General features: G+C 30.8%; 1 protein-coding gene across 1 annotated transcript in view; it reads left to right on the plus strand.

The window, feature by feature from the left end:
* Positions 1-246: 246 nt before the first annotated feature.
* The window catches only part of Smp_141980 (putative camp-specific 3,5-cyclic phosphodiesterase), a gene marked incomplete at both ends in the record, with an annotated part of 56,889 nt that continues 41,987 nt past the window's right edge, over positions 247-15,148 (plus strand). The window contains one exon of the mRNA XM_018798181.1: positions 247-1,397. Within this exon, the coding sequence (XP_018653148.1) occupies positions 247-1,397 (1,151 nt within the window). The remainder of the gene's footprint in view (positions 1,398-15,148) is intronic.

A 15,148-nucleotide genomic window follows, 5' to 3' on the forward strand; every position in this document is an offset into this window, starting at 1 on the left:
ATTGTTTTGATTGTTTTCTAAAAAACGAAACTGCAATGTCTGGGGAACTATAACACTATTCCTCATGGATGTCATTTCAACTTGACTAATATAGATATACCATATATTTAATCTTTAAATGAATACCTATTTAAAACAATGCTATGTCAAATATGCTTATTATAAAAATGGATCCACCTCACTCAAATATAATATGTAATGATGAATAAAGGTTAAATTAACCATAAGAACGTACCGTTTGGATATATGATAATGTGGATCATTTGTTGTCGTAAACAAGAAACAAAAAAGAATAAAACAAAAGATAATTTACAGCTAAGTTCAAAATACTCTATTAGTTATAATGATCATAGAATTAATGATAATCAAGATAATTGTAAGCTTAAAAATGATCTCAATATTCATACTAAATTAAGTCATGATTCATATGCTAATATTGAAAATGGACATTATCCTAAACAAGAAAGAAGAAGTTTACCTGATGTTGTTATACCTTCAACAAATTTACCAATTCCAAGATCTAGTTTACAAATTGATTATGAAACTGGACGTAGATCAACAATATACTTAGAAACTACAGTAAAATTAGCTGAATCCGAAAGTATTAATTTAGATGATAATTATTCTTCTAATATATTTAATGAAACATTTCTTAATAATATAAAATTAAATATGGCAAATAGAGATTTTCTATTAGATAAACCAAGAGCTCATAGTCTTATTTCATCAACATATCAAAAACAATTAACTAATAATCATAAAGGACGTCAAGGTAGAAAGTCCGATGTTTCACGTAGTGATAATCATGAAAAAAAATTAATTTCCAAGAAAAGACTTAGTCTTTTTAAAGTGAAACCATTAAAACGTTTTCGTAAATCAAAAGATAGTTTACATTCACTGAGCCCACAAAAATGTACTATTAGAAATGATAAATCAAACATGATATCAACTATGACATGTGATAGGTCAACTAATTCGAAAACGAAATCCTCATTGAAACGGATTAAACCTTCGAAATTATTTTCAACCAATAAATCATCTCATGAAAATATTGGTATCACTAAAGATTTAAATAATCATGAAAGTTGTTCTGAACGATCAGAGGATAGTTTAGGACAATTACCTATGACAAGGAATTCTATGTTCAAACATATACAAACACGTACTACTAATTTATATCAAACAACAAAAAATTTTGATTTAAATAAACAAAATTATTTAAATAATATTGAACATTCTATGACAAATTCTAAAAATACTGTATTAAGACGTGGTTCTCTTTGTATTTTTAGTCAAATTGATGAACCTATTGTAACACCATTCGCACAGATATTGGCTAGTTTAAGAAAAGTTCGATTTAATTTCATCTTATTAACAAATGTAACAAGTACAAGAGAGTAAGTCATAATTTTATATAAACAGAGTTATTTCATTTTTTTTACCTTTTTCATTGAAACCATTCCAATTCGATTACACCATATTATCACATCTTCCGTTTAAAACATCAGGTGTAGTATTTTGTCTATTCATTTAATACACATAAAATTTGATAATATAATTAATCTCATGGGGCGAGATCGTGGATGCGCACTGCTGAGGAGTCGCACAATAGGACGAAACAGCCATCCAGTGCTTCCAGGTTTTCCTTGGTGGTCTAGCTTCAATTGACTCACGCTTTCAACTATGATAATAAGAAAAGTAAATAACATACGATACATTTTAATTAGAAATAAAACCAAAAAAGATTTCTTTCAGTAAAAGGAAGTTCATCTCATTTTTATAAAGAATAAAAAATTAAACTACAGCATGTATATGAATATTTGTCAATATTTAAACGAATAGTTTGACAGAATTTTGGCTCCAAGTTTAAAGAAGATATCATTCATAAATATTATATTTGAAATCATCTCAGAGATTAAAATTTATATCACTTCAACGTTTTGTCCATCAAACTTATGTGGACTTCTTCAGGGTAATAATCAAGATCAAAATTATCAAATAATCTATAGTATTTAACAATTAAATCAAATCTATGCTATTTTCAGTAAGTAGCATAACATAAATCAGTGAGATTTGAATTATAAAAAAAGTTCACAATGTGGAAATAAATGAGCTAAAGTATATGTGTATGCGTAACTTTATATTATGAACAGTTGATATTTAGTGAATCATTTGTTTAATAAAAGTAAAAACAAAATTGCAAATTGAAAATGGTTTTAAAACGTCAATATGTATGTAAAATGAGAACCATCAAATACATAATTGTAATGATAAAATATTCAAATTAATTTCTGTCGGAATAACAGTACACGTAAAATAACTAGCTTGCTAATTATATTTTCAAGGGGTGACTAGTTGAACACCATCGTTTCTCTTCAAGCCGTTCTTATTAGCTCATACATACAGTGCTTCTGCTGTCAATTATTCTCCCACATAAGATGCATTACAATCATGACAGCTGATTTCATAGACAACATTCTATCGGTCTCCCCTTGGGAACCTATCCTTAACCTTCATTAATGCCGATCTTATGGTTTCACAAGTCCAAAAATACACTCATATCATATTTGTTTAGAATAATCATAATTCCTTTTGATGTTTCTTTACGGTATGGGACGACCACAGGGTTCTTCCATCCTTTTGGCATACACTAATTTATTTTTCATTTCTAACAATCTTTGCGAAGTTTTTAGGGTAATTGTTTGCCCTAATTGTACATAATATTCCATTAAATTCAGTCTATTAGTCTTCTCTGTTATGCGATTACTACTCCTGTTAATTAAATTTTTCACTACTATGACCTTCGTACATTAAACATGACCTGAGCCATAATCTAAGTACCTCTCAGAATGTGTCAATTTCTTGAATGGATTCATTTTTAGCTTACTAGTATGCCTTCCTACTAGTATGTCAACCAAACAATTGAGAATCGCTAGTCTGTGACCAATGGATTCGATCTCCTTGATTAGCCTAATGTTATCCGATTTGTTGTTCACATTTTTAAAAATATTTCTTCTAAACTATCTTGTTTAATCATGAAAAAATGTCATGTACATACAGTAAGTAAACTTTGGGTAGATTTATACACTTTGTGACCACACTGGTTTCTAAGGAATGCGTGAATAAAATTGCTACAAACTGGTGAACTCATTACCACACCTTTTTGTCTGTAAAGATCTCGGAATAAGAAATATCAACATTGACATGTTCTCCACCAGGTTTGATTTTTTCTTATATTTAATAACCTCTTAAACCATAAAGTTGCACAAGCTCTAGAACCCTAAATAGGGGGGTTTGATAAACCGACAGGTCCGAAACCACCATCAAACTCTTGATAAGCACGTCGAAAGGAGCAACAGTTGTAGCTGATCAGAACATTTCGAATCTGAGTCCAAGCCCAGATCGCAAAAATAACTAGCAGATGGGACGGTGGTGCTGACCAGAAACATATTATGATCTGCACGAAGCTGAAGGGGGCGGTCATCATTATTTGAGCTGAAACCTTGAAGTCCCAATTACCCACCCAATTGACTATCTTCTGTGTCTAGACACCTAAATTGTACATTCAAATCTCTTGTTTTCACTTCAATATCTGTCAAATGAATCTTCTTAATAAGATCATTTAATTATTGACAGAACACATTCTTGATTTTAGAAAGACATAATCTAACAAAGTTTGTTCACGCTTTGATGGAACCTTCTAAATGACGGCCTGCCTAAATATCTGGGCTACTTGTTCCTGCGATCTACATATTTCAAAAAGTCATCCAACTTTGTTTCAATACATCATTATGGCTATTAATCGCAAAACCTATTCAGGTGCGTTTTTGAAAAGTGCACAACCTTTCGCTGTAAGGGTTACAAAAGGCCTAATCAGAGATATTGTGGTTGCTGGCAGGCAATATACAGCAAAAAGAAAGCACATTATTCATATTTCGATTGTCTAGACTGCTTACTTCAAACTGACGACCATTCAGCATTTATCGTTGGGATCGACAAAGAAGTAGAAAACGGAAACTTGTTGAAATACTTTATGCTGAGAGTTGTGTATTGTACCAACAACATAATATTGAATAAAGCTAATAAAAATAATAAACCTAATAGCATACAAGACTGTTGATAGAGATCCAACAGATTAGTACCATCTGGGTCGAGTCCCTATGCCACAGGGTACTCAGATAAGAACATGTGAAATAAACTTTTCAGATTTACAAACAGTAAATGAGTCTTCTCAAAAGATCTCAAAAATATATCAATCTTCAATACTTAAAATTTCTAGATAATCTCATAACAGAAGTTGTCCTCATGTATTACTAATTTTTATGAGTCTAAGCTTCTTGTGTAGTCAATTAGTTATTTTAAAAAGATCAATTTAATAATATTTGAAGTAAAACAATTTCAGAAGCTGATGACATTGTTAAGAGACACAATGAAAACTTTGTGATTAAACTATTCAACTCAGAGAAAATTATCACAACCAAGAAAATGCATTAGCGGAAATCAAATCTCTTTTTATCCTACTTAAAACTTGACAGTATTATTGTTCACATTGTAATTATTTAAACAACAAATTGATAACGAACATTTTATATATCCCAAATTTTATTCTAACATATGATTATTTTCTAATGAAAGAATAAGTTTTGATCTAAATGTCAAAAACGTGATCTCAGGATACGTTTCCTAAGTGATAGCGTATTCATGACAGTATACATTCATATCTAGGTTAAACTATTGAATAACAATAAATACATCAAGGATTTTTAAAAAAGCATATTATAATCAGCTTGTATTAATCAACGAAAAAACACACATAAAATATATTTGAAATTATTCAAAACATTCAATAAAAAGTCTTGTTCTATTATACTAAACAACAGAACATTTAATCACCTAGATTACTGTCATTTCAAAATTCTAAATTTATAAGCTGATGGACTTGAAATATTCATAGATGACTAACTAAAACTAATCTTTTAGTGATAAACAAAAGTTAATCCATTATTTTCTAAAGGAAAAAAAGTAGTATATCTGTAATGAACAAGAACAATGGTGGGGACAATCGAATGTCATTAGACATAATATTACAGACTTTCTCACTAAATTCTGACAACCATATAGTAAACAGTTAATTTGCAAAAATAACAATCAATTGTGTTAATCTTCACTGTTTCTTTTGTAAATATCAGTTCATCTTCTCTAATTCTATTGTTCATACATTTTCATACCAACTGCGGTTTATTTCAGTTTTTTCCTTATCGATCTCCTGCCAAAATACATTCTATGTCTGACCATCACCATATACTACTTATATGGATATAAGTAGAACACACTACATATCTACCTCTGTATAAATTTTTTTTTCTACAGACACATTTGTATTGTTTAATAGAAATGTCCAATTATTCACTGACTAAAAAATATATGATTTCAAAGGTGTTTCTTGATTTTAGCCTGTTGACTTGACAATTTTCGTTTTCTATATTATTATTATTATTAGTAGTAGTAGTAGTAGTAGTAGTAGTAGTATTGTCAGATATTCCATTCCTTACTCACGATATATACTACTTATGTTGATATAGGTAGCCCATACCACAGTATTACTATTGTTATTATCCCTATAATTAACGTTACTGTTTACTTTGTTTGTTATAGGAACTAAAAAAACGAGACTGTATTCTTCACTTATTATTTATTTCTTTGTTTAAAATGTTATATTTATCTAACCTAAAACTGGAGCATATATATATATATCTTTGTTGAATATGAATATATATGTTTATTTTATTGGACATCTTTATTGTATTATAATGGTGTCAATTAATCTTTAAGATAGTTCTTTGTTAAAATTGTCTGATCAAAAATGTTAGATATTTTTTCAAATGATGATGATGAATAATGTTTGTTTCTAAAGAATAAATAGACTTGAAAAATATTAATTTTCTTATAAATTTTAATTATTTTCCATAGGTTATTATAAGATTATCAGCATATGGTTGTGGAGATTGTTGAGTTTAGATTGATATCATGAATGGATGAATGTTAGATCATCATTGAAAACCTGGAAGCACTGGACGGCTGTTTCGTCTTAGCATAGGGCTCTTCAAAAATGCGCACCCACCATCGTGAACGCTTTAGTCGAACCCAGGAACTTCAGACTCTCGTGAACGTCCAACTTCTAGACCACTGACCAAACATCGAACAATTTTAATGTCTTACTTCAAGCAATCCACGAATAAGAGTCTGATAGTAGAATTAGTTTGAAAAGTACACTAGTTGAAGCGTCATTGAAGTCCATACATCATAGTATAGTTGTCCTATCAAAGTTTGAAAGTTTCTATTTGTGTGGATTGCATAACTATAACAGTTCGCACTGCATCTAAACAAGTCTCGAATTCCAATGAAATATTATTAACATTTTAATCTTTTCAATGGTGGTCCAACATCCATCCATTTATGATTCAATCTAAGCTCAACAATCTCCATGACCGCTCACTAGTGACTAACTTCAAGATGGATTTGCTGGAGTTCCAGTAAGAAGCCGTGACCAGTGGTGTTGAAGTGTGTCTGTGGTGATGCAGTTACTCACTGAAAACGATGGAGGAAGGTCGCGCAATATGGTGGATTGGTTGGAGTTACACGTTAACACTGTTGGATTTCGGCTCAATGGTCTATGAGTTAGGCGTTTGCGCGAGACCGAGGGCTCCTGGGTTCGAATTCCCTTGATGCAGGATCATGAATGAGTACTGTCGAGGAGTCCCATGATGGGACAAATCATCTGTCAAATGCTTCCAGGTTTTCAATGGTGGTCTAATGTTGATCAGTTCATGATTTCAATACGACTCTTATTCATTTACATAGATGGTTTGCAAAGTTCTCTTAAATTTAGTTATTCTATGAATGAATTACACTATTTGTGAATTTATTAAAACTCAAGGAAGACACTGGATGATTGATTTGTCCTAATTTCTACTTCTCTCCAATAGATACCCATAACTTCATAAAAAGTCAAAATTATCACAGTCATATCTCATAGAATTTCGAAAGTATTGATCCATTTAGTTTTGATTTAATGTTTCACATTTTATTTTATTTAATTTTGTAATATAATATAATACATTCATTCATTTAATGATATAAGTAAGCTTCTATTCTTACTTTTGACCCTCTTATCACTATAGATTATTCCTTCACTTTAATATTCAAAAATAATTTATTACTTATATTAAGTGCTCAGTCACTAGTGAGTTTTATAGTAAAAAATAATGAACTTCACTAACTAATAGAAAAGTTAAATAAATGGATCGTATTAATCTATTCTAATAAATAAAAAAGTTAGTTTTAAAAAGCCTGGAGCATTTGGTTGCTGACCTTCTTTTTTCTTCTGTTCTTACATTAATGAACTAAATTTGAAATTTGATCAGAAATTTTATTTTGTTTTTCTATTCACCGGAATATTAGACGTATTATTATTATTATTATTATTAGTAGTAGTAGTATAAATGATACCAAAAATTCACTGTAACCATTGGAGTAAACTAAAAAAAGAGTCATCTTGATGTTATCATATCTATCAAATATTTTTTTAGGAAAACTCAAGTATATACGTTGGTTGTTAGTTTATGTTTTGTTTCTATGATAAAGTGGATAGAAAAGAAAGGAAAATTAGGTTATATGTATATTAGACGTAGTGTGTACGAGAACAAAGTCGGTAGGGCCATAGATTAATGATTTAATTTTCAGCTATTAAGTTACATTCATTTTGTTTCACATTTTTGGAACTTCTCATTGACTTAAGGCATTATCGAGGCGATCCGTACAGAATGAAGAAATGCCAATAAGAGACTGATCAATTGTAGTCCTAAACATCACTGGGAAGATTCAAACAAACAATAGTTTAATGATAATGAGATATCGTTTGAAGCGAACGGTATTGAGTTCGAATCTCAGAGTGAACGTCATCTCCAGCATGCAAGTGCACCCAGATGACAAGTCCCAAATAGAAAAAAACGCACGTCTTGGGCTTCACTGTCAGCTACCATTCATATTTGCTTATTAGGTTACACGTTCAAACACTGTCCCACGTAAGTGAATTTTAACAACTGAGTAGCATCACTAACTGTTATATCTTGTGACCGATTGGATGCCCAGTTAATGTATGACGTGATAAAACCGCCAATCAGAGAGCAGCGAATTATCGATTGGAACAGTGACACACGAAAACCGTACGAGCAGTCTAGTGTATGTATCGGTCCTGCTTTCTGCCTAGTCCAGCCAGTTAAGTCCAAAACACCAATAACAGCCTCTGTGGTATGAATCATTGTATTTCAAACATACTGAGTTTATATACCAAACATACTGACCACAACGTACCACTATAATAGAAAATAACATTTGTGCAAGGTTTAGCCAAATGTGGCTGTGAACGTGGTAGGCAGCAATTACCAGACTAGGGATAACTCAAGAATGGTAAATCGTATAATAATAGTCCATAGGTCAAAATAAAGCTCACAATGAAAGGAACATGAATATGAATAGTTTAATTATTTAGCAAATATACGATAAAAATTATATGCATAATATTGGTCCATAAATGGATGTCAAAGTTACCATTCACTATTGTTATCAGGATATAACACTAACCCCCTCAGAAAATATACAGCTTAAAGCCTAATACACAAATCTCCTTTTAGTAGATCAGTTATATCATCATTACCGTACAAGAATGACACATCCTTTTATACATTTTTATGTTTCCAACTTTGAAATTGAGTTAGATTATTAAAGTTGAATTCTCATGAAAGATTAAGCTCTATTAGAATAATACCTGTGAATGTACAAATCTGTTATTGTTAACAATCCCTATTGAATTCATGTTTTTCTCAGTCTTCTCAGTATCAATTCAATAAACTTTCTAACAGTAGTAATAATCTCTGGTTGATATTTGAACTTCCCATTTTGGTAAAGGTGTAATTTATATAATCTAATTATAATACTTATGAGTTATTCATTGTTTTACTGCACTAGTTTTTTTATAAAAAATTTATTCATAACTTGAAAAGCGAATCTCGTTTCTTTACTGGTCAATGTTGATGATATTAACCTGTCTAATACTGATCTGATCATTGTTTTGCCCTAAAGTTTGCTTATTGCTGATTGTTTCTGATTTTCATCATGATGAAAACTATTTAGTAACAACTTTTCGGTTTGTTTCAAAATTCAATATTTCATGGTGAAGTACTGTCTACCGAAATATGTAGTTTGATTACAATGAATAACGTATTATCTAAACAGCTGATTGTGTTGTATAGTGTCCAATTATGATACTTCGTCAACCGGCTACTTATGTGAGTGGACTGAGAGTGAGAAGAAAGCTTTCTACTGTCCAGTCGAATCAAGGAGTAACGATGCGCTGATATATATATATATATACCTTGTGGGAAGTTGTCAATTTGTCTAGTTTGTAGTTCTGACGAATAGCCAACTCCTCGATAACTCTTAATTCATATTACCAGGTTGACCTTTCCTATTCTCTGACTGGTTACTTTCTGTTCTAGTTTGCCATTTTGCCATTCTTTCATTTTTGCGTACACATTATTAACACTAAAGTGTTCCTGAGTTTTGGTTGTTTAATCTAACTAGTTCGCTTAGATCCCTTTCAGTATTGAAAGGATCACTCAACCGTTCTCACACTGAAATAATCAAACAGTTAACAAATGATAGAAATACTTATTTGTATCAATGGAATGTTATTTTATAGTCAGGGTGATATTGTCCTGTCCATTCCACCCTAGGGCAAGAGAAATGTTGAGGTGACCCAGAAAGTTTCTCTCAATAGACAAGAAAGGCTCATGAAACATTAAGAAGTATTTTATCCACACTCCTCAGGAGTGTGCACCAAAACTAGCTGTTCAGCACTGCTTGATTTTTAGTCTTTTTCCAAACATTTCGCAATGAAAACAACGAAATTTCCAAGTCTCAACAGACTCCTTATTGTAATTATATCTATTTAGTTATTTTTTCGATTGCCCGATTCTAAAACTATATTACTTTAACAAATATTCTGTATACATCTAATGGGAAGATAACATTTCAATGTTATCTATCTACAAATAACACAAGGAGACCTTTAGTTGTACACCTGTATATGTTTACATTAAATGTCACCTACAATGTAAAATAAACGAATGAATACAAAAGTACACGACATTCTGTTTGATTAACTAAACACAATAATGCTATCGAATAGAATATTTTGAATCACATTTTAATGGGATATAACGTAAAAAATATACCGCCATAAAATATTGCATTCAGAAGTTTATTACAGTTTTCAAGGTTTTCTTTTTATTACTGAATTATACTGTTTGTCAACGTTTACTAAATAGGCATAAATCTGACAAACATCACAATAACATTCATTATAAGATACATAATTTGTCTAAACATACATCCATTATGGTTGTAGTTTGAATTTGATTTGTAAACTAGTGGTTAAAGAGTTCAGCATTGATCAACTAAGTCCCAAATTCTGACTCCTCTACACCTATTTCAGTTTGGGCAACCTTGTAATGTCATTAGCCATCACACTTATAGTGTAAACTACACACAAGTTGATTTTTATTTCTACTAAATATTGGGATTTTTATTATCATGTCCATCAATCTATGATTAAAAAAAAGATGAAGAAATTCTGTAACTCAGGTGGACATTTTTAGTTCTGCTAATTTCTAAACGAAGTAGGCGCTAAAGATGTTATCTAGAATGACAATGAAAGCTCCATAAATAAATCATCTAGCTTTGAGAACTCAACTCCACAAATAATAAGAATATAGTAACAGTATAAACTAACAAACAAACAACTTAATTCATTTTTGTATTGTTTTTTAAATCTTTCCACTGATATTTAGGACTGCAATTGACCAGTCTCTTATTGGCATATGTGCATCCTATTGCCTTAAGTAGCAAGCATTATAAGCAAAGATAGATGATGTCTAGCAGTGGAATCCAGGACGCATACTTTGTCTTGTTTGTTACTCGCTTGCTGGATGTACCTGTGTAATGATTAGGAGTATTTGAATCACGATACAAACTAGGAACCCTAGAAATAATGCATTTCAACCAAGAAGAACTAGATAAACACAAACGAACATATTGTATTTGGAATTCAAAATCAGACAGTCATCAAGTACAAGAGGATCAGTAGTTCATACAAACACCACAACCTGCTAAGTAAATAACGCAATGGCGTTCGAGTCCCGTGATGAACATCAACTTCAGAACGCAGATACATCCAGTTGACAAGTCGCAAGTGGGATGTAACGCATTCCCTAAATTCCACTGCTAGTCACCATCCATCTCAGCTCATAAACAAATAATTTATTTTTTGTACTCTATATTCTTTATTCTTTTTTTCAAACAAGTTCAAAAAGAGAATATATTTTTGTACGTGTTTTTTGTTTTTACGGTCACCTGTTCCTCTTTTTTTTCTATTATTGTTGTCTTTTGGAATAAAATAAAAGAGGTAAAAACAAAAATAAGAAAATAGAAATATTATGATTTTTTTATTCAATCAATTGTGTTTGAAAACAGTTGATCAAAGGAAAGACATTCACTACATGTTTCTTACTAGCTAACAATAATAAATAAGTTATTTTACTTTAAGAGTATAAGTAAACATGTATTGTTATAAACATTGAAATTAATTTGACCCCAATATCATATTTTGTAAACATTAGCAATTGAGATAGTTGAATTAATTTGAAGTGAATCACTCAATGTAACTTGTAGTTCGATCAATATAATGCTGATGTCTTTCGTGAAAGACAATAACAGATTGTCTAATAAACAATCAGCATTAAGATATATATATATATATATATAGTTTTCGCACAATGTATCTTAGTCGTAATGTTTCAAACCTTCGGGTTCGAATCCACTAGGGAGCATCGTCTACTTTAAGATCACAGGTCTGCCTTACTGATGAGTCTTAATAATCACAAAACCTAGGTCATACAGAGTCTCTTGTCAACTATCTTCAGCCATCTAACATCATAACACAGTCCACGTGGTGTCCTGTCCATATGGCATCGACTATATTGTAATTTGACTAGTACAAAGAACACAAAAAGCCATCAAACATGTAACTTAACACTTATATTTCTTTACTTATAAACTTTGATCATAGCTGAGTTACAAAACTATAAGGTTTATCAAATGTCAGTTAAAATCTAATGGATAAATCATTGTCTTAGTAAAATCCATTGGTATCTAAATAAACACTAGTAACTTAAAAAAGAAATTTAGATTACAGAAATACTTTTAACTTATCTTACAACGGTTAAATTACAATTTATCATTTGTAACCTCTTCTATCCTTTAGGACATAAAATTTAAATGAATGAACAGATTTTGTATATAAACTATTCTGAGGACTTTTTCTTAGAAAAAGATGTAATTCCTAAAGATTCATCAATGATGTATGTTCTATATTATTGATTTGTACTATTCTAAAAGGAAAGATAAATAATGTGTGAATACTTTTGAATCCTTTCGGCAAACTATAACATTTCTGTCTCCTCATTTTCAGACAAATCTTTTACCTTTTATCAAAGATTTTTTTGGTGAGCAAATACAATAGAATTATTCCTATCTTCTCTTTTTTTATTTCATAACTTCTTCATCTTCAGATAAAGTATATTTCATGCTGAAAACTGTTTTTTTTTATGCTGTACTTAACACCTAGAATTGAATTTTAAAAAACAAAATCTGTACCATAGTTCGAATATTAATAGGTAAGGTTTCTATTTTGTTAAAGATTTAACATTTGTTTTAATAGGTGTTATATTTCATTACTTTCTTTGAAACACAATGTAAATGTTCTGTAACTTCACACTTAAAACATTATTCATTACAAGTGACTGTATTCAAGCCATAGATCTTAGTGTATTCAGATAACTTTGGAATGTTACACTCACATTCTTGAAAAAAAAGACTCAATACATAAATTACTTAGCTTAGTATTTATTTTAATTCATTGATTATATATTACTTCCAGATTATAATAAAACTATATTAGTATTGAGAGTATTTAAATATTTCTAGGAAAAGTCTTTAGAACCTGGAAAAAGACTGAATACACCTTTTTAAATAATCATTCACTAGGAACTTATCATGAATGGATTGTATGTCATATCCTTACTAAGTAATTACTAAATTGCTAAATTTAATACCTTTAAGGAATCCTCCAGAATATCAAGGTAACCCATAAACCTATAAATATTCTTGCTTTATGTACTTAAAATAGCTTTAAGATTAAAGTGTTTTTTCATACTTCTCGCATTTTATCTTCTGTCCGGAATTCAAATGTATGAGAGTTTAGAATACTAGAGATCAGTTGAGAAATCAGTATTAAATGTTTAATTGTAATCAAGTCACCTAATTTAGTTAAACCAATGTTCGTGGATAAGATACCTTGGTCATTCAACTCGACTGTCTGAAGTGAAGTCAGAAAGATGAAGTTTAAACCGGTTACCTACCTTCTTTGCAAAATGAGTGTTTTAATTACTGCATCACTTCTACTACCTCTTTTGCCCAGAGAGATAAAATTAGCAGGTCAAATCCCAGAATAGTAAAGGCAGTAACAGTATTAGTGGTAATAGAAAAGATTAGACATCGAAGATGTGATTCGCGAAATTATAAATTAGTGGAATGAAAACAAAAAAATTATGAGGAATTCAGAAGCTTAGAATTTAGGTGAAGGCAAGGAATGTATGCACCTGAGCCATGTCACTCAAAATATATAACCACTGAGCACAATAATCACATGGATCCCAGGTAGCCCTTACTTATGAACACTCCTCAATACAATTGTCACTGACTTTATGGACTGATGCTATGTTTTGGTTTGGCTGCTTCTAGCTTTCCTCCAGACTACTTCTACACCAAACAATATTGATGAAGTATGCAAGCACGCAGCACTTTCATTAAACAGAAATGTATAATCTGCATATTCTAAGTTAACAAGTGGGTCTCATTGTAGAAGATCAATTTCCCCAGAAGTCGGACTATGAGAGTTCTACCTCTAAAAGCGTTTCTATGACAAAATTAAACAAAAATGGGGAAAATGGACAACCTTGACGAACACTACATGAAATAGTCAATTCCGATAACAGTTCACCATAAGCTGTGACCCGACCAGTAGTGTTCGAGTGGAGAACGTGTACAACTTTAAAGACATTTTACCAAATAACGATGTAACTTTTTGTTAAAATACACTTACTCATCCCAAACTGAGTTTAAGTTCGTTACTATATTAGTCACTCCGACGTTACCAATTTTAGTTTATATAACAAATAATACTTAATTCACACGTTAAAATTTTAAATGATGTACTTTACCTTAAACCTGGCTAATTTTATAAAATTGTTAATTTGGATCAGACGCATTAATCAAATACACAGAGAAAAAAAGGATTCTAGACACCGTAGATAGTCAACTGAGGCTTCCGCTAGAGATAATTACGGATACTCCAGTGGCAAGAACCCCAAGAGACAACCATAGACACTGGATACCAAGGAAATCCGAACTCCGAAGAAAACCAGTTACAAAGCTGCAAGTAGACCCGAAGAAAAAGTCTTATTTCTTGAAAGGGGGGAGGTGTTGGGATGAACCTGCAAATTTCTCGCAATCAACAAGACATATCAGTTATTATGAACTAAGAACGCACAAATAACCACCTATATTCTTTATACTGTACTTTGATTGCAACTAACTGATCAAATCTAAATTATCTAATCATTCACCGCTTTTGCATCGATTCCTTTTAGTCACATTACAGTGTAATCGAAGTACTACAATCCCTATAGTTTACAATATTCATCTCTATATGTACATAAGTATCTAACTCTTTAAGTAGAGAAGAGTTTATATATCAATGATATAGTTGATTTCTTTATGAAATCATTAATTTATAAGTCATATTAAAAACAAACATCATTCATTATTCCATAACAAAAAGAAAACAAAAATTTTTTTAACTTTTCTGCATCGAAAAAAAAATGAAAAATAAAAAAACATGATATGTTTTATTCAATACTTGTTTAAATCAACTTGACCTCATATGACCTTGGATTCATCAAAATATATC

The sequence above is a fragment of the Schistosoma mansoni genome, chromosome 6, assembly GCF_000237925.1.
Source record: "Schistosoma mansoni strain Puerto Rico chromosome 6, complete genome".
Lineage (NCBI taxonomy): Eukaryota > Metazoa > Platyhelminthes > Trematoda > Strigeidida > Schistosomatidae > Schistosoma > Schistosoma mansoni.